Source organism: Perognathus longimembris, chromosome 21 (assembly GCF_023159225.1).
Source record: "Perognathus longimembris pacificus isolate PPM17 chromosome 21, ASM2315922v1, whole genome shotgun sequence".
NCBI classification, from domain to species: Eukaryota; Metazoa; Chordata; class Mammalia; order Rodentia; family Heteromyidae; genus Perognathus; species Perognathus longimembris.
In genome coordinates, this window is record NC_063181.1 from 31,044,843 (window position 1) to 31,065,965 (window position 21,123).

Sequence of the window (21,123 nt, forward strand, 5' to 3'; positions counted from 1 at the left end):
GCTGACACTCGAAGGTCTTCTGGGACAGTGTGTGTGAACGGGGATTGGAGGGAAGTGTGTGTTAGGGAATGAGAGGAGGAGGACAGTGGTGGCCACAGGGGTGCGAGGCCCTGGTCCCGATCCTGACCCTGGGGCCTACTTAGCTGCTGGAGGCTGAGCCTTGAGGTTCATCCTCATTTCTTCTCACAGCCTCAGTCTTCTCATCTGCAAAATGGGGCTTTCTTATATGGCCTCATTTCTATTTTTTGGTTGATCATGGCACTTGAATTCAGGGCCTGGGCGCTGTTCCTGGGCTCTTTTTGCTCAAGCCCAGTGTTCTACCACTTTGAACTACAACTCCACTTTTTCTCATGGTTTTCTGGTGGTTAATTGGAGATAAGAGTCACATGGACTTTTCTACTCTGGCTGGTTTTGAACTGCAATTCTCAGATCTCAGCTGGTGGCAGGAGCCTGGCTTATATGGCCTCTTAAATCCCTTTGCTCTAAGACTCTGCACTGTGTTCTAGGTGTTCTGTAAATGCACTGGCCAGGCTGAAGGTGTGGCTCAGTGGTAGAACATGTGCTCTGTATGTGCAAAGGCCCTGGGTTCCATCCCCTGACACCAAAAGACAGAAAGTATACTTTTCAAAACACTCACTGGCCACAAAGCAGTGTCTTTTCTTCAAGGAAAAAAATCACACACTGGAATCCATTATAGAAGACCAATCAGCACCAGCCCCTAAGTGGGAAGAAGAGGGAGACCGAGGCAGGGGGTGTGTCCACTGCTTGCTTCTGGGCTTGTCTGTGGGACAACTGGTAGTGTGACCTGAGGAAAGACAGATTATTCAGTGACGCACTCTGTGCTTCCTTCCCAGATTGAACTCCAGGGCTCCTGCCAAATAGTTCCTAGCTTTGCAGCTTGTGGGCAAGAATGATGACATTTCGGTGCCCAAACCATGCTAGTCTGTTGGCCTGTACTTGCTCGCATTGGCCAATTGCTCTCTGAGGGCTCCGCAGGGTAAGGGAGACTGGATCACTGTGCTGACATACAATGAGAAGGTTGAGGTGGAGCTCACTGATGTCTGCTCCGGGTTGCCTCTCTGAGCTGCGGTCTCCATTGTGGCCGCTGAGCTTTCTGCTGGTTTATTGGAGATGGAAGCCCTTGAACTTCTCTTCCTGGTCAGGTATCAAATCTTGGTCCTTCAGCTCTCATCCTCCTGAGCAGTTATAGCAGTGAGCCAGTGGCACTTGCTATGGCAGAGATGACTTTATAAAGGAAAGTACTCAGTCTTCTACAGAGCATAGGGCCAAGGACTTCAGATTACAAACTGGCTTTGTCACTTCCCCACTGGTGTCTTTTGGAATATTACATGCCTATCATGCTGGCTTTAAGAGGAAGAGGGTAGTGGTGCTGACTTAATGAGAGTTTGGTAAGGACTGAATAGAACAGTACTCAGCACCTGACCACACCAGGGGTCCGGGAGGCAGCCTCTGCGAGGCCAGCAGGGCGAGGATTCTAGGGAGATGGAAGAAGGCACTGCCGGCTTGGGGAAGTCAGTGCTGTGGTGTGAGCCATGGGAAGGGCTCTCCTTTGCTTTAGAGAATTCTAGACACTGGGTGACAACCCATGGGATGCTATATCACAAGCTGGCAGGCCTGGCTTCTAGAAGCCCCTCTGAGGCAGGTGGCTGTTCTAAACAGAGCCTGGAGCCCTGCTGTTCAGTTATTGTGCCAGGAGCGTGTTATAGGATCTAATTCCTCCCTCCCTCCCTCCCTCCCTCCCTCCCTCCCTCCCTCCCTCCCTCCCTCTCTCCCTCCCTCCCTTCGTTCCTTCCTTCTTTTTGTTCTTTCTTTCTTTTTGTAACAAAGATCAAGTGTTTATTAAGAATTAAAAATACTGTAAATAAGCCATACCGTTCATTTCACAGTAAACTAAACCAACCTTTTTTTTTTCTTTTGTTTTTTGGCTTTTCTTTTCTTTTCTTGGAAGGGCAAGATGGCCATGAAAGAATAATACAGCTCCAAGGGCAGGGATACAGCAATCAATCAGAGAGACACAGTGCCCAGATCCTCACTGACAGAGGGGTGGCCCACAGCAGGCCCCTTCATCCACACAAACCTGAAAGATTCAGCCTATACTCCTGGGGGCGGGGTACCCCATTCTTGTGTGGACAGCTAGCAACAATTTCTCAAAAGCCCATCCATGTATCGTTGGGTAGCCTTCCTAAAAGCAGACCCTGATCTGACCTGGGACAAGGACACCAAAGGCACTGGGCCTCTTGGTGCCGGACTTTTAGGATCTAATTTCTAACATTACAAGCATGCTCTGTAAACGAGGCCAAACAAAACCCAGAGCCAATGAAATCCATGCATCTGTACACCTGAGGGGAGAGGAAACCAGAGAGCTGCAGAGGCACCCACAGTTACCCCAAGGGGCCAAGAATGCTGGTGTTGGAGGGCGATGGGAGGAATGGGATGCAGGTCACTGCTGTGCCCCCGGTGATAATTCTCACCTCACACAAATCAGGACCCTTTAACAGCTGCTCTCTTGTAGTGTGTGCAACTGCCAGAGAGATTTGGGGGATATGGGCAGAAGGGTGGAGGACAGTAGAGAGGCAGAGGCAAGGCTGGGAGAGCTGAATCTCCCTACTGTGCCTCTCTTGGTTGGCATGTGAAGAAAAACCTGCTTCATTCCACAAGCGGGGAAGAGTGGGGAAGTGGGGGGAGCCCCCAAACTGCACCCAGCCCCTGAGCTGGCGGGAGTTGAACCCTGTGTGCCTGCTGTCTGTCTGCTTCCACAGCAGACCTTTCATCCATGGCAAACAGGCAACACGGCTGTTACTGAATAGTGCCCCATCTGGCCACAAATGATGTGAACTTGTCTTGGTGCTGTACCACCCGTGACAAGTGGCTGATGACTTCCTGCCTTATCTGAGTTTTGGATGGTGGCTGGGAGCTGGAAGGTTTTGTGTTCTAGGTAGTTTTGTTGTCAAACCACTTTTTTTTTTAATTTAAATTTTTATTGTCAAGGTGATGTACAGAGGGGTTACAGTTACATAAGTTGGTGAGTACATTTCTTATCAAACTTGTTACCTCCTCCCTCATTTTTCTCCCACCTTCCTCCCTTGCCAATCCTCCCCCCCACCAGTTGTACGGTTGGCTTACAATATATTGGTTTTTAAGAATTGCTGTTATGGGCTGGGGATATGGCCTAGTAGCTAGAGTGCTTGCCTCGTATACATGAGGCCCTAGGTTCGATTCCCCAGCACCACATATACAGAAAATGGCCAGAAGTGGCGCTGTGGCTCAAGTGGCAGAGTGCTAGCCTTGAGCAAGAAGAAGCCAGGGATAGTGCTCAGGCCCTGAGTCCAAGCCCCAGGACTGGCCAAAAAAAAAAAAAAAAAAAAAGAATTGCTGTTGCGTTGGTTCGCCTTTTACCTTTTGTCTCCCCATTTTGATGTTGCCCTTCCCTTCCCTGATTCAAACAAACATATATACAATACCCAGGGTACCAAAATCAGATACAGAGACAACAGGGACTAAACCATAGGGAAGATAAACAAAGGAAAAAAGAAATAATTTCACATAATACATTAAAAATAACAACAACAGTGATAAACTGCTTGTTTCCATAACTTGGATTTCATTTTGCTTAGCATCATCTTATGTGATCATATGTACATAGCTATTGAGCTATTGTGATCTTCTGCTACACTTATACTAATTATTACCAATGAGGGAAACCATAGAGTCCATGTTCCTTTTGGTCTGGCTCACTTCACTTAGTGTGATTTTTTTCCCCCAAGTCTTTCCATTTCCTTACAAATGGAGCAATGTCATTCTTTCTGATAGAAGCATAGAATTCCTTTGTGTATATATAACACAATTTTTTGATCCATTCATCTACTGAGAGACATCTGAGTTGGTTCCATATTTTAGCTATGGTAAATTGTGCTGCAATGAACATGGTTATGCTGGTAGCTTTAGTATAGCCTTGTTTATGATCCTTTGGGTAAGTGCACAAAAGTGGGGTTGCTAGGTCATAGGGGGTTCTATATTTAGCCTTTTGCGGAACCTCCATACCACTTTCCAGAGTGGTTGAACAAGTTCACACTCCCACCAACAGTGTAGTAGGGTCCCCTTTTGACCACTTCCGACCAGCATCTATTGTTATTAGTTTTCTTACTGGGGTGAGGTGGAATCTCAATGTTGTTTTGATTTGCATTTCTTTTATGGCCAGTGATGTTGAGCACTTCCTTATGTGCCTGTTGGCCATTCTCATTTTCTCTTCAGAGAAGTCTCTGTAAGTCTTTAGCCCACGTATTAATGGGGCAGCTGTTTCTTTGAGGATTTGTTTTGGGGGAACTTAATTTTTTGAGTCCTAAATATGTTTTAGATATGAGGCTCTTGTGTCTTGTATGGCCAGTGAAGATTTCCCAATCTGTGGGCTTTCTATTTATCTTGCAAGCTATGTTCTTTGCTGTGCAGAAGCTCTGTGGTTTGATGCAATTCTATTTGTCCAACTTTTCTTTGATTTGTTGTTTCTGGGTCTTTATTAAGAAAGTTTTGACCTGTGCTAAGAAGCCCAAGTGTTTCTCCTATTCTTTCCTGCAATGTTTTCAGAGTATCTGCTTTTACCTCGAGGTCACTGATCCATTTGGAATTGATTCTGCTGCAGGGTAATATCTAGCTTTAGTTTGTTACAGGTGTTTAACCAATTTTGCCAGCACCATTTGTTGAAGAGGCTGTCTTTCTTCCATCCTATTTTTCTTAGCTCCCTTATCAAAGATTAGGTGGTCACAGGTCTTCAGGTTCATTTCTGGGTCTTCAGTTCTATTCCATTGGTCCTCAGGCCTGTTTTTGTGCCCATACCAAGCTGTTTTTATTACTATAGCTTTGTAATAGAGTTTGAAGTTTGGTAATGATATTTCTTCAGCCCTGTTCTTCTTGCTAAAGATTGCTTTTGCTATTCTGGGTCATTTATTGTTCCATATGAATTTTTGGATTGCTTTCTGTATTTCATTAAAGAATGGTGTTGGGATATTGATGGGTATCGAATTGAACTTGTAGATAGCCTTTGAGAGTATTGTCATTTTCATGATATTAATCTTCCCGAGCCAGGAACATGGGAGGCTTTTCTACTTCCTTAGTTCTGCTTTAATTTCCCTTTTTCAGGTTTTTAAAGTTTTTATCATACAGGTCTTTCACTTCTTTGGTTAACATTACTCCTAGTTTTTATTTTTTTATTTTTTGAGGCGATTGCAAAAGGAGTTGCTTTCCTGATTTCTGCTTCACTCTTCTCATTGTTGGCATTGATTTTTGAGGATTAATTTTATATCCTGCTACTTTGCTAAAGTTTCGGATCAGCTCAAGTAACTTGGGAGTGGAATCTATGCAATTCTTTTTTTTTTTTTTTTTGTAAGTCCTGGCGTCTGAGGACTGTCCCTGCCTTCGTTTTGCTCAAGGCTAGCACTCTACCAGTTAAGCTACAGTGCCACTTCTGGCTTTTTCTATGTATGTGGTTCTGAGGAATCGAACCCAGGGCCTCATGTATACGAGGCAAGAATTTTACCACTAGGCCATATTCCCTGCCTCTCTGCAGTTCCTTAAATACAGGATCATGTCATCTGCAAAGAGAGAGAGAGAGTTTAAATTCATCTTTCCCTATTTGGATCCCCTTTATATCTGCCTCTTGCTCTTTTCCTCTGGTTAGGAATTCTAGTACTATATTGAAGAGTAGTGGAGAGAGTGGACATCCTTGTCTCACTCCTGACTTTAAAGGAAATGCCAAACCACCTTTCCTGTTCAAGGTGGCATTCATGTCCCAGTGTTCACTGGCCATGCTGAGGAAGTGAAGGCATGGAGTCTCATTTCTCTTGCATATTTGGCATCCTGGATTTCTCTGGATTTGTACCAGGAAAGCTTGTGAGGTGGGTGAGAGGGTACTTCACCAGCATCTGCAGGAGGTGGGTACCCCTGTGTGACCCCACTTGCTTCCTGTGTGGGGAAGATGCCTTTGGACAAGATTCAGGAGCACTGGGCGGGTGTTGGGAACTGGGAGGGGCTGCTCTGTGAGCCAGGAATGCTTCTCCTCCTGGGGGCGTTCACAGTACTCAGCGGTGGCTCTAACTCTGGACTTCTGCTTGTCTTCAATAGGAAACCAAGCACTATACAGGAGGGCACTGATGCTCATGAGAAGAAAATCTGTCTGTAGCTACTTGGGAGGTAGGGATTAGGAGGATAAGGCGATGGTTTGAAGCAAGCCTGAGCAAAAGTTTTGTGAGACCTTATTTCACTTAAAGCTGGACATGGTAGTATTTGTAGTAGGAAGACTGAGGTTTGAGGTTAGTTTCAGGCAAAATGTAAAACTACCCCTAGAAATAAACTCGGTACTGGTGGCTCATGACTATAATCCTAGCTACTCAGGAGGCTGAGATCTGAGGATCATGGTTCAAAGCCAGCCTTGGTAGAAAAACTCTGTGAGACTCTTATTTCCAATTAGCCACCAAAAAAAAAAAAAAAAAAAAAAAAAAAAGGCTGCAGGCAGAGCTGTGGTTCAAGTGCTAGAGTGCTAGCCTTGAGCAGAAAAGCACAGGGACAATGCCCCCATGTCCTGAATTCAAGCCTCAGGACTCTCTCTCTCTCTCTCTCATATACACACCAAAACAAAACAAAATATCTCTACCCTAAAAATAACTAAAGTGAAAATGTCTGGAGGTATGATGGAGAAGGAAGAAAAATCCTGGATCATGGTTCAAGGCCAGGTTGGGCAAAGAGTTAGCAAGTCTCCATCCTAACCAACAGGCTATAAAATAAAGGATCACATCTGTAACCCCAGCTACTCAAGAGGCAGAAACAGGAGATTACAATCTGACATGTGCCTGGGCAAAGTTAGCATAAGAGCCTATTTGAAAAACAAACTGAGAGCCAAAGGACTGGGGTCTTGGCTCAAATGACAAAACACTTGCCTAGCAAGTAACAGGCCCAAAGTTCAATCCCCACTCCCACAAAGAAAACAAGAAAAAATTCCTAGAAAATAAAGACAAGGCTGGTCTTGAGACAGGACTGGTACCAACCAATTGGCTCTCACTAAACCCATTTCAGACCACCAGCAATTCCACCTTCCCGAACTTGTTTTGCAGATCATAAATTGCCATCCAACCCAATGTGCACGTTTCTGTTGGGCCTTATCTGAGTGGTCAATAGGGACTCATCAGTGCTCTGCCCTTCTCACTGTGTCTCCTCCCACCTTCCCAGTGACCTGGGTACTCCCAGTCTAACAGAGAAGGAGTATGTCTGGGGAAGACGAGTGTCCTAAAGCTCTGGCTCAGTTTGGACTTCTGTGCTTGCCAAGGGCTGGAGTTGAGGCAGGCTGCCAAGGTGACTCCCCGGCTATCCTTCTGTTAGCACAAAACCCAGAAACACTGAAAGCAAACAAAGCCAGCAGGTTTGAATGGAGACGTGGAGAAGATTCTACACATATAAAGCCAGAAGCTTTATTGGTGACTGCGATGCTCTCAGGGTGGCTTAGGTTGGGGTGGAGGGAAAGAATGAGGGACCTGGGACACTGGCTTCTTCCTTAGCTGCTTCCCTCCCTTGGGAGGGAAAAGGAATCCTTGGTCCCAAGCCTGTAAAGGAAGCCCCAGGGAACAAGGCTTCCCTTCTGTGTATCCAGCTCATGTCACCCTCCGTATATATATATATATATATATATATATATATATATTGTGTGTGAGCTCAGATCTTAGGGCCAAATTCCAGCTCCATCACTGACTCCTCGCAACCTGAGCTAACTACTGGAATATTTCTGCTTAAGTTTCTTCATCTAGACACTGGTTTATATTCCAAAGTATCTTCGTTGAAGACTTGTTAGAGAACATGTAGAGTTTCTGTATGTACAAGTGCTCAGGCCAGTGTAAGAAGCAGGTGAGTGTTCAGGACCCATTGCCCATGGTTATTAGCACTGAAGAGCATGTTTGTGTTAAAGAGTTTGAGTCCCACAAATGAGGCCACGAACTTCAGGGCAATGACTATGCTGTCTACATGTTTTTTATTCACTCATGTTCAACAAATGCTTACCTGAGCTCTCTGGTGGGGGTTGCATTGCAGTAAGTAACTGGTCAGGGATGGGCGGAGCTTTGTGTGAACACTTGTGGGGAATCATGGTAAGAAGCTATGCTGACTCCAGGTTCGGACAGGGTAGGCCATGAAGGTTAAGTGTGGACCTGGCTGGAGGCTTCCAGAGATGATGGACTGAAAGTAGCTATCTTTGAAGGATGGGTAGGAAGAGTGTATATGTCTGCTTGTAAGTGAATCAGACTGGAAAACTCATTCAAGGAGGAGAGTGGAATGGTGCCTGCGGCCACCATTGTTCCGTGCTGAGTCATCGTTTCTTTAGGGAATTCTTGACCTGGTTCTCTTTATGCCATCTGTCAAATGGGACCACATGAAAGCCCACTGCACATGCTTGGAGTGTTTGAACCTTTTCTGGAGTTGAGCTTAGACAACTTCATCATCAAGACGCTACTCTTGGGTTATTGCTTGAGCTCACCCAGTTGGGCTTGGGTAGAGTCAGGCGAAGTCCTTTGGAGGTGGGAGCAGGCAAGGGCAGCCTGGGTTTCAATTCTGAATTTGAAAGACAGAAGAAGAAAATGTGATTTTGATTTAGAGGGCCAGTGCTAGAACAAAAATGGAAATGAATTTATCCAACACCTTCACACTACAAATGGATGCAGGGATACCCAGGGAAGTGAAGTGATTTATTCCAGTTTATGCAGGAGCTCTGATGGGGTTGGCCAGCCGGGGTTGGTTGACCCTGGTCCTGGATTTTTCTCAAATATGCCACCTCTTGCTGCCACAGCCTTTGTTTTCTGTCTCTGCAGGTGTCACAGCCACAGAACAGATAATTGCACAGAAAGTTCTTTAACAGCCAGCATGGTCTTAGACACACTCATACCAGTCTTGCTGCTTCTGTCTGAGTTCCAGTGGACTTGGGGCTGGGGGATAGGGTAACTTCCAGAAAGCTGAAATATGACCCACGAAGAGTCCTTAAAGTTCTGTCATTAGCCAAGGTGACAAATCCAAATGCCCAACCCCTTTACCCCATTTCCTTAAACCAAAGTTGGTGCTGGGCTTACTCCCAGTCCAGCAGCTTCGATGTCTCTGGAGAACCTGTCAGAAATGCAGACTCTTGGGCCTCATCCATTCATTGCTACTGAATCAGAAACTCTAGGGTACAGCTCAATAATGTGCTTTTTTTTTGAGATAGAATCTGGCTATGTAGCCCAGGCTGGCATGGAACCCTTGGTCCTTCTGCCTCAGCCTCATGAGTGCTGGGACCACTATGCCCAGCATAATCTACATGTCTTCCTGGCAATTCTGATACTGCTGCTTTCAGGTATTTATCAGAGCTAGAGCAGCTCTGAATCCCACTTCTCACTCCCCACTCATTCTAAGCGATCACAACATGCTCCAAGTTGCCATTTGGGGGCACACCAGGAGGTGGAATGGAGAGGGGTGGAAAACTGGGGACCCCGCGTTGGGAACAGATGTTTGCCTTGGCAGGTCTGCCTAGACTTGGAGCCAAGATCCAGTCAATCCCAGTGATTGACTTCATTTAAGCCAGTCTTCTCTCCTCTGCCTCTCTTGGCATTGATAGGTGGAGGTGGGCGAGGTGCACTCTGGGAAGGGGAAGAAGGACCCAAGCTTTGCATTCTCCCTATTCTGAGGCCGAAAGCCTTTTAAAGAGCAAGGAGGATTTTCATTCTATACCATTGGCTAAATCAGTGGGGATTTGACATAGGCTGTGAAGGCAAGCAATTAGGCAGTGGCATTCTGGGGGCTGCTGAGAGAGGGAGGGAGAGACAGTGGGAGGGGTAGAGAGTAGGAGGGGAAGGACAGGAAGGAGAGAGGAGAAAGGGAAGGGAGAGGGGGTTGGGGGCAAATGTCTTCCTGCCTGACCATCTCCCTGAGGTGTCTGGAATCCAAGAAACAGGACAACTTTAATGAAATAATTTGCTTCAAATTATTTTACTTGAGAGCATTTTTTGCACATGCTGCCTTTTGTAGGTAAGAGGGCAAAAGGAAAGCTGCCTTCAATCTTCTTTTTTTTTTTTCTTTTTGCATTTTTTGGTAGTGTATGTCCTGTAGTCAGCATACATGTAAATATGCAGTCTGTGGTTTGTGGTCGGGAGAGTCTGAGTTACTGTGACCCAGTGCCAGCTCCTTTCTTTGCTAAATGCATCAGTGATGCCAAACACCAGCTCCTGCTGGGAACAGAGGGTTCTGCTAAGCTACCATTGGGAGGCCTTTGTCAGTAGGATTCATTGAGGCCCTTGGACCACAAAGCCATCTCTCCAGGGGGCCAAGACCCTCTGCAGGGTGCAGCTTCTCAGAGCCAAGGCTGATTTGTACATTCACTGGGAATTATGCTTTCTGCGCTGGCCCTTGGAGAAGCCCACCCAAGAGATTTGTGAACCCGGTAGGTCCCTCTGCCTTCATGACTTATGAAGTGTTCTTATGGGACCTTTTTGATTGGGACAGAAACCCAGGGGGCCCAGGCATGACACTTCCTCAGGCAAAGAAAGGGCCTGTAGACTCTGAGACAACCAACTCTCAGTCTACTTGGGAATTTGGGACCTCTTTGAAAGAGAAGGGGGTGGGGAACCAGATATCCCAGGAATCAGGTATACAGTCAGATGTCTGCTCTGTTTGACTTTTGTTGTTGCCCATAGGAAGAGATAGTATCCATGTGCTGACTCAGCAGTTCCCTGGCCTCTCATGCTTCAGGTGGACAGAGTGAATAAACTACATTCTACTTGAGTGACCACATGGCTTTAACCTGGAAAATCGTGGCTGGCCACAGACCAGATCTGTAGCCTCTTCTTCACTCTCCCAAAACACATCTGAAAAGCAAAAATTTTGTATTGGGGCTTGATGAGGGCCTAGATTTGGAAGCTGCTTTATGATCCCACATTTTGTGATTCATGTAGATTGTATATTCTTTACTAGACTATAAGCTTTTGTAAAATTTAAGGACGTTCCCCCCTTTCACATTAAATACAATTTTAAGAGCCAAATAGAAATAAACTGTCAATGAAAACTGTACTTTGCTCTCCACCTTTGATACCCACCTCCCCGCAAGTTCCCATGAACCAGGAGCAACCATTTTCAACTACATTAGCTATTTTTTTTGGTGATATTTAGCAAACTGGAGCAAATCCATAACATGTATACATAGCTTGATTTCTTCATTTTCATGTTCAAATATTATTTATTGGAGATTCTGTTATTGAAGTTGAAGATAACTCCTTTATATTAGCTTCCTGCTGTAGTAAAGTCCCATATTTGGCTGGGTTAATTAATTCTATTTTAATTTCCTGCCTTTCACATGCTTCATCTATTCTTGAGATGGCCGTTGGCTCATTTCATTTGCAGTTCTAATGCTGATGTTAGGTGCTCAGTCCCGGATGCTCAGATGTCCCTCCAGAGCTCGTTCCTCAGGCTATGTGGGAGATATCTCTTTCTTAACCCCTTTATGCCTGCAGATGTCTACTGTGCTTTCACAAGTCACATGCTGACAAATAGGTTCCATTCAGAATCCCACTGGGAATTGTTTTTCCTTCTTCAGTTCAGGGGCCAGAACTCAGAACTTCTCTGTTTGCTAGGCAAGTGCTCTACTACTCAAGCTATATCCCCTGCCTCTTTTATTTTAGTTGTTTTGTGGATAAAGTCTCACACTTTTTGCTTTGCCTGCATTTTGCTGGGGGCCAGCCATGGGTGGGCCATCCTGCTACCTTAGCCTCCCAGTAGCTGAGACTATGGACTGTACCCACACTTGGCCCCATTTAAGAACTTTAAAGGCACTCATTCTTTATCTTAATCTAATAAAATGCTGCCATCAATAAACCAATTACTGCTCTGATGCCCAATCCTTTGTCTTAGACATATATTCTCTGTTTCTCTAGACGATTTCAAAAGTCTTTTTTTTTTTTTTTTATCCTACTTCATGTTTCTCAATGTCATCACTCATGGAGTCAGGCACTGTTTAACTTATTTAATAAAACAAGAAGAAAACTTTGAAAGAATTATTCCTTTGTTGTTTTCTCCCATTCATTTTCTTTATTCTGTCTTTTTATAACTCCATGTATTCAGATCCGGAAACTAGATTGAGAAGAGTTTGGCATCCTCTTTGGCACCTCAGGAAATTTCTTCAACTACATCTGAGCACATTTGTTTTGAATTCCTTATTTCTCCTCCTATATTTTAAATGTTCAAATATTCTTGTTGGTTTTGTGAACTTTCGCATTAGTACCTTTCTGTTCTTGTTTTATGCGCACAATGACTTGTCTAACATTACCATTTGGAAAAGTTTTCTTATGCTTCTTGCATTGTCTCTGAAGTCTTTTTGTTTTTTCTTCTTCCTCTTCTTCCTCCTTTTCTTCATTATTATTCCTGTTGTTGTTATTGGTGCCGGTCCTGGGTCTTGAACTCAAGGCCTGGGTACTGGCCCTGAGCTTCTCTGCTCAAGGCTACTATCTACCACTTGAGCCACAGTTCTACTTCTGGCTTTTTTGATGCGTAATTGGAGATAAGGGCTTCATTGGCTTCCCTGCCTAGTCTGGCTTTGACCCATGATCCTCAAATCTCAGCCTCCTGAGTAGCTAATATTACAAGAGTGAGCCACTGGTGCCAGCCCTCCTTATTTGTTTTGTATTTGCATTATCCCCTATCATTCATACTCAGCAGCTTTCCTTCAGTGCCTGCCAGTATTAGGCTGTGCATTTGAATTTAAGAGCAAGGCATGGGATTGGAAGCTCCTTGCTTATTTTCATGGCCTATGATTGTTTTTTTAAGACATTTTAAGAGGTAAAAGATTTTTTTTTCTTTTGAAATACTAGTTTCTTTGGAGAGAAACTATCTTACCCACTGGCTGGAAGAGTGAGTTTCAGTGTTCTGAAATCTGAGGGCCTCCCTCCGTGCTATGCAGACTTTCTTTAACCCTTCAGTGACTGTATAGCACCTTACTGCTTTCCTCTTGTATATCTGCTGAAAACTTCGCTATAAAATAAACCCCTTTGCCCCTGCTGGAGTTGGTGAGAGCAGTCCCTTGGCTTTATAGCCCAAGGGAGAGGGTATGAGCTCCCTGTTTAGGTTTCTCAGCAACGCCCACACTTAGTACAAGCTCTGTAATGGTGCACAGGCGCAGCAGCGTGTGGGCCAGACCATGCGTCCCGCTGCAGTGGGGGTGAGCAGCTGGCCTCTTACTGGACCTCTACCTGTGAGTATTCTCTCTGTCAACACTGGCTCCTCCCATTCCATTTGCTTTCTGTTATGCAGAATGCGGGCGATGTGCTCTTTTTCTTCCATTACTATTTTCATGCACGTCACTTTTTTTTTAAATTGTGATTTTTAAATTGACTTAAGGACTGATTGGGAATGACTGTATGTGTTTGGCCAGGAATACTAACTCTCCACAGACATTCAGGAGTCTGGTGTCTGTGTGCAGGGCACATTTTCATTTCTATTTCCCACTGTTGTTAGCTTTCTGGAATTTGCCTTCGCTGCTTCAGAGCCTGGCCATCCACAGGTCAGCAGTGACCTGCCAGTCACCAAAAGATCCAGTTTCAAACTCATTCCCATGCTCCCTGGCATTGGGCCTGGGGGAGCAGGTCTTCCATTTGATACTCTTATTCTTGTGGGGTTCATGACACTGAACTGCTGGACCTTTCGTCTTTGCCTCTGATAACTTTTACAACAACTCTTTTCCTCTCACTCCAGTAAGTATTTCCCGAGGTGCTCCTTTTTCTTCCTCCTTTGTTCTTTACCTCTGTTGTAAGTATTATCTAATCAGGTAAGTTACAAATTTGATTCCTAACTGTGCCTTATTCCTACTTTTCCCAGCAGGTTCTTCTTAGAATCCTGCATCAATTCCAGATTATTAGTTGTTTAAGTGGTTGGTCCTTGGCCGATGGCTGTCTTACAGCTAAGCACCATGTTTAGTCATTGGAGGAATGAGAAACTGTTAGTAGAAGCAGGCAAGTCACGAGGAAGAGAAGATTCTGGAAGAAATGGGTGTAATGGCTTTCTGATTCTCATTGCAGCCTCAGAAATATGGACAGGCTTCTTGGGGAGGTTGTCAAGGAAGTATAATTGTGAGCAACAAAAGAGAATTTGAAGCTGGGCACCCCGGGCTCACACCGTAATCCTAGCTACTCAGGAGGTTGGGATCTAAAGATGGTGGTTTGAAGCCAGCCTGGGCAGGAAAGCCTGTGCAAGTTTTAGCTTTAATTAGTTATCAAAAAGCTGAAGTGGAGCTCTGTTCAAGTGGTAGAGTGTCAGCCTTGAGTGAAAAAGCTAAAACATCACTCAGGCTCTGAGTTCAAACACCAGTGTCCATGTATACACACACACACAGACACACACACACACACACACACACACACACAACATATACACAATGATTTGAGTGACTGAAAATGGAATGCAGCTTTGGTGGTCTATTTGAACGTCGAGAGTATTTGTTTTAAGATTGCTGAGAAACACCCAGACAGTCTTTAGTTGCAGCCCCAAGTTTTGGGTTTTCAAGGTTTTTGAGTTTCTGAATTCTTGCTGGCAGTAAGGCATGAATTGGGAGAACATTCTACTTTGGTGGGGACAGGAGGAAGGAGATGTTAAAGTGTGACTAATAAAAAAGGAAAAGTATTTTGTTTTAGTTCTGGGCTGGTTTGTTACAGGTAGAAGAGATGGAGGGCCTAAGATAGAGTGATACCCATCAGAGCAAGCAGGGAGCACTAGCAAGGGAGGGAGGCGGGAGGGAGAAAAAGAGGGAGGGGAGAGAAGCCAGAGTGGAAAGCAGTGCTAGAGATGACCGGGGTTGCTTTCCCAGTATCATGGCTGGGCTTCTGGGTGGTGGTTCTGCTGCCTGGCAGTCATGCTGGGCCTTCCACCTTGCAGGGAGAAAATGAACACACCAGGCCGCACAGAACCCAGCACCTACTCTGCTGCCTGGATGTCTCAGTATTGCTCCCTACCCTCACAGTCTTCTCCTCCTTGACAGCTACTACATTGCATTGGAAACTCAACCAAGGATGAAATCCCTGGGGCCCGGCATGTTCACATGATTGGGAGAGGCAGTGGTGGTCAGTCCTTGGCTGCTCTAGGCCAGCACCCAATAGCCTTGGATATGGCATGGTGGGGGGTTGCACATTTACCCACAAGGCATGGCAAAATCAACATGGGACAGGTAATTGCCTATGCAAACATTGTTGGTAATCTGTACCCCTAAAGTAAACTCTTGAAAGATGGAAAGATGTTAGCAATTTCTGACCACATGTGCATTTGTCCCCACTCTCCCCACCTCCAAAAAGAAAGTGAGCCAAATGGCAAGAAGGAAAGCTTCTAATGCATAACACATTTCCATCATCTGATTTCCCACTCCCCTCGCCGGTCCCCACCTATGTAAACTAAATTCCTTTACACGGTCATGGCAAAGGGAACGTTAATTTTTGATTTGAGTTGTGATTAAAAGCAACACAATCAAAAGAGTGAAATAGTTTCCACTGAAGCAGTGTCTTTTCAAACTGAGTCATGGGTAGGAGAGCGAGTGTGATCTTTGCATTTAAGCATGGTTCTAGGCCTGATTGTGTGTCTCACAAACTGTGGCCTTGTGTTACCATGGCTTAGTCGGGGTTCTCTCTTTGATTGTAATGAAGTAATTATACTGCCTACTCAACTTGGTTGGTATAAGTAGTGAACCAGGACTCATGGTAGGATGAGCACCTACCCTGTGTTTAGCTCGAGAGCCTGGCATGTGGTAGGTACTCTGTAAAATGGTGGCACCCATCTTTGCAGAAAAGAGGGTCTCACATTGTCAGTTGGTACATGCATCGACTCTCCTGATGACATGTGTTATTACTACCAGAGCAACGCTTGGTTCAAAGCCTTAGAATTTAGGGATTGGCTTGGGATTTACCTAACAACCTGGGGCTTCTCTTTGTGTCCTGTGAAATGAAAAGATTGTTCTTTCTCTTTTGGCCCTATAATAATCTGCATCTTTACTTTGATGACTGGTGTGTTAGCTTTTTGTTACTATAACAAATACTCAAGATTTATTAAGCGCAAGGTTTCCTCTGGCTCACAGTAGGGAGATTCTAGGGCATTCTTAGTTGGTCCATGGCTTTGGGTGAGGCAACATCTCATGACTGCAGCAAAACTGCTCTTTTTTGGAAACCAAAAAGAGAGGGAGAGAGGCCTTGCGTCTCCCAATGTCCTTCAAAGGCACATCTCAATGGGTCCTACTTCCTAAATGACTTATCTCCATCTAAGAGAGCCACTCTGGGGACCAAGCCTTTAACATATAGGAGCACTTGAGATCCAAACCTAGTGAGTGTTTTCTCCCACTTGCACTGGCTCAGTGCTGCAGGGAGGGTGGGGGTAGAGGTGGGTCCTGACTCTGCCTTGGTCTGGGTACCAAGTCTCTGCTTGAGGGCCTTTCACTCAATCCCACTGAGAACTTTCTGTCCAGCAAGCCACATACTACAACAGGCAGTCTTTTCTCAAGTGAACCACTAGGCTCAAGGACTGCCAACCAACAATGGAGGCTGAGGCAGGTATGGGCCTGTTTGGGCTTGTCATGGGCCTGTGAGAGGTAGTCTTTGCTTTATATGTACCATACTCCTTCCTGCTGGCTCCTGCTTGCTCTTTACCATGGGGGTGAGAGAGAAGCAAAATCAGAAACACTGAACTTCAGGTAGGGAAAGAGTTTGATAAAAACAAACCAACCAACAAACTTACTGGAAAATTGTGCTCAACTTCCATGTGTGCTAGCATCATGGCACAGCCTAGAGGTCAGTATTAATCCTCAGGCAGGGCCTGTTCTTCTTAGTGTCCAGTTCTGACCTTTCTGCCGTGCTGGGTGAGGCCTTTGTCAGGCCTGGAGTATTATATAGAGCTTGAGTTAAGTAGGCTCCAAGATGTTCTTTCATCAGAAAAAGAGAACAGTGGGAGAGATTTTAATTTCCTGACTTTGACACATTCATTAAAGATTTGTTCCTAGAACTTTTTGCCCTCTTTACTGGTGGGTTAGACAAGAGTGTGGTTTTCTAATCAGTTGAATATTAAATGACAAGACCTTTGCAAACAGCGTTCTTGTTTGGTTAGAGGAACTTTGACTTCCTCATGAAAACAATCATTGTAAAATACGGGTGAAGCTGAGAACAGAGTCTGAGTTTCTTCTCTTTTTGTTTGTGGTCCATGTAATGAATATTCTAAGTTTTAAGTTTATTATAAATAACTTTGGAGCCTAGAGACAGCAAAGACAGCATGGCGTCTGAAAGCACGTAGTCATACATAGCTGGATAATTGCTGTGCATAGGCCATGTGTTGAAGACTTGGCCTCCAGCCTGTGGCATTATTGGGAGGTGGTGGAACCTTCAGGGGGGAGAGCCTAGTGGGAGAAAGTTAGGTCACTGGTTATGTGCCCATGAAACGAATGTTGGGGACTCCTGCCCTTCTTCATTCTCTTTTTACTTCCCAGCTGCTAGGAAGTGAGTATCATGTTGTGCTATGATGTGCTACCTTGCCAGAGACCCAAAGCAATGGGGGCAACTATTCATTTACTGGAACCTACAAAACTATGAGCCAAAGTTGATCATTTTTCTTTGTCATTTGGCCTATCTCTAGCATTTGTCACAGTGATAGAAAGCTGACTAATGCACATGGGTTTAAGTTTAGCATTAATGGTTTGAGGCAAGCCAACTTAATTCCTTCAGCTACCCGTTTGCTATATGGGAAAATAACTGTACCTTCTTCATGAAGTTATAAGGATTCACTGAGTAAATGTATGTCAGAAACTTAGTATATTACCTGGCATGCCGTGCACTTCCACAACTGCAAGTTACTGTCATGAGATTCAAAATTAAGACTTCCCTCATAGAATGTGCATAGAAGTTAAGTTATTCCAAAGAGGGCTTTGTAATTTTTAATTCAGAGGATGTACAAATTATCTGTGGACTGGCATCTGGATGATGATTTCCAATCCCTAAATATCTGGGGTTGGCCAGTCATTGGGAGAGATTGATTGTAGCAGTGACATCACGTGCTTAGTGTACTTACAGCTTATTGAGTATCTTATCAACTGTGTGGTTAGCATGGAGGACCAGATCCAAGGTTGTCAAAACAATGTTAAGGTCTGGGGCTGTGATTCATTGCTAGAATGCCTGCCTAGAATATGGTGAGGCCTGGGATCTGGTCACAGTAACACACACACACACACACACACACACACACACACACACACACACACACACACACACACACACAGCAGAAGCCAGTGAGGGAGAGAGCTAGAGAAGCAGAGAGGGAGAGAGAGAGAATTTACAGAGACAAAGAAAAGAGGAGGCAGAGTTGAGGTACATAGTGTTTTTCTCTTTCTGCTGCCAATTATGCTGAGACTAGAAACATCCCTGGACTGAATATGGTTTGAAGAGATCGTTACCTGGATATAGCCACTAGGATTTCCCCAGGACCTGCTCTGAGCTGTCAGAAAGTCCTTGTGAGCAGGGCTCTTCAGCTAGTAGGACACTGGTGGGAGGTGGGTTCATGATAACAAAACATAAGCACTGCCTGCTATCCAGCTTCTCTGGAGACAACGTCCTAAGAACTCTGGTTCTACCCATGTGGAGATTCAGAGGCTGAGCATGTTGGTGTTGAATGCACCCAAGCATGTCAGGGTGCTGCTCAAAATTGCCCTTGGTGCATGTGCACATCCATTCCCGCTGCCTTGTTTACAGGACCCAACTTTCAAGGAATTTGGGGTATTAAAAACCCAAACCACAACTTTCTCTTATAAAAAAAAAATCAGGCTAAGTTTTTCCTCCCTTGGAATGCTGGGATCTGTAGCATTAGATTATATGGATTAAATTGGATTATATGAACCCCTCTGTCAAAGTACTGTATGAGATTCCAAATCACTGACTTTCATGAAAGAGAAATATGATTTGGTTTTGAAACTTTAAGAACCTCGTGGTAGCCTGTGATGATTCCTGAGATGCTTTTAGATACCACAAAACTAGGGAGGCAAAGTTGGTAGTAGGCAGCAATGAAGACTTTTCTTCCTTTTTTTTTTGTACTGGTACTGGGGCTTGAACTCGGGGCCTAAGTACTGTTCCTTAGCTTTGTTTCTCTCAAAGATAGCACTTTACTACTTGAGCCAGGCCTTATTTCCAAATTTTTGGTGGTTAACTGGAGTTAAGAGTCTCATGGACTTTCCTGCTTGCTTCAAACGGTGGTCCTCAGATCTTAGCCTCCCTAGTTGCTGCATTACAGGTATGAGCCCCTGGCTCTATGCTAAGCTACTTAGGGTGGAGGGACTATTTCCAGGACTGCCTGCTTATTTTACTCTCTTTCCTTCCCCTCCTCTGTGGCCACGTGTTCAGGTAACTGTTTTCAGATGACGTGTTCTAAATGCTTTCTCTTCCCTTCCCCTTCTCTCTGCTCTTTTCCCACCATCCCTAGCACTGAGGATGAAGATAAAGGAAGTGAAGAAGGAAAACGGCGACAAGAAGATTGTCCCCAAGAAGAAGAAGCCCCTGAAGCTGGGGCCCATCAAGAAGAAGGAGCTGAAGAAGCTGGTGCTGTTCCTGAAGAACGGCGCTGACTGCCCCTGTCACCAGCTGGACAACCTCAGCCACCACTTCCTCATCATGGGCCGCAAGGTGAAGAGCCAGTACCTGCTGACGGCCATCCACAAGTGGGACAAGAAAAACAAGGAGTTCAAAAACTTCATGAAGAAGATGAAGAACCACGAGTGCCCCACTTTCCAGTCGGTCTTCAAGTGATGCTGGCGGACAGGTTGGGGAGGGAGCTGTGGGCCAGAGGAGCGCCGGGGAGAGCAGAGTCTGGGCCTCCCCTGTGCATGCGCACTGCACTGCCACACCGCCCCTGCCCTTAGTGGACCTCGTCACACAGTGGGCTTAGTCCTCGCAGTATCCTCCCCCCTCCCCTCACAGCCACGCTCCAGACCCCAGCACAGCCATGTCTGGTACACCCAGGCCATTTAGAGTAGGAAGGCATTAAAGATCTGCAGCGTGGATCAGCTGTCACGGTGCAAAAGGATGTGCAAAAACATTGCACCCGGAGAGGCAGTCTCCAAAAAGAAAACTTACCAATTTGGAGAAAAGGTTAAACAAAAGGGATTGTGGAAAAAGCGAGAAAGACAGAGAGAGAGAGCGAGAGAGAGAGAGAGAGAGAGAGTCTAAGCTGTGTGTCTGAGTGTTGATACAAATTGCTCATAGTTCCTTGGCTAATCTATGCCTTTTTTTTTTTTTTGCCAGTCCTGGGGCTTGAACTCAGGGCCTGAGCACTGTCCCTGGCTTCTTTTTGCTCAAGGCTAGCACTCTACCTCTTGAGCCACAGTGCCAATTCCAGCTTTTTCTGTTTATGTGGTACTGAGGAATCGGACCCAGGGCTTCATGCATGCTAGGCAAGCACTCTACCACTAAGCCACATTCCCAGCCCCTAATCTTTGCCTTTGGAAGTAGAAAATTCTAACTGTTGGTAAGTCATCTGGCTTTCAGTCCCAGAGTAATTCCTCTGTCTGTTTTAGATAGAAACACACACACACACACACACACACACACACACACACACACACACACACACACATTTGAGACCAATTCTGAAAGTGATGGGGTAGGAACAATACCAAAAGCTCAGTATGCAATAGTGAATACACATCTGTGCCCTCACTTTTACTACTAGATTCTTCTATATGAATTCATCAGTGAGTGGCAGTCTGCATCAGCTCAACATACGATCTTCCAGATTTGGGGGGGGGGGGTGCGCAGTGCATACCTGCTTCTTTGTAAAGAAAAGGAACATTATAAACATGAGAGAATTGAGGATTTTCAGGCTGAGAAGGCAGTGGTCAGTGACTTTCAAAACACACAGTAAAAAATGTAAAAAGGAAACAAATAATAGAATAGTCCAATAAGGGTGTATTGTGAATGAGGAAAAGAGGCTCATATCAAGAGGCTCATATCCTAATTTAATCTGTTGCATGTTTTAAAAACAACAATGGGAACAACAATGACAACAAACCTCCTAACTTTTTGTTGGTTGGTTGGTTGTGGGGCTTGAGCTTGG

The 21,123-nt window shown here is 45.1% G+C and overlaps 1 protein-coding gene across 1 annotated transcript in view; it reads left to right on the plus strand.

Annotated features, from left to right (window-relative positions):
* Positions 1-20,342, plus strand: part of Sfrp1 (secreted frizzled related protein 1) — a 46,158-nt gene extending 25,816 nt beyond the window's left edge. Inside the window, exon 3 of the mRNA XM_048330643.1 lies at positions 19,495-20,342. Coding sequence (XP_048186600.1) covers positions 19,495-19,817 — 323 coding nt within the window. The 3' untranslated portion in view covers positions 19,818-20,342. The remainder of the gene's footprint in view (positions 1-19,494) is intronic.
* The last annotated feature ends 781 nt before the right edge of the window (positions 20,343-21,123 follow it).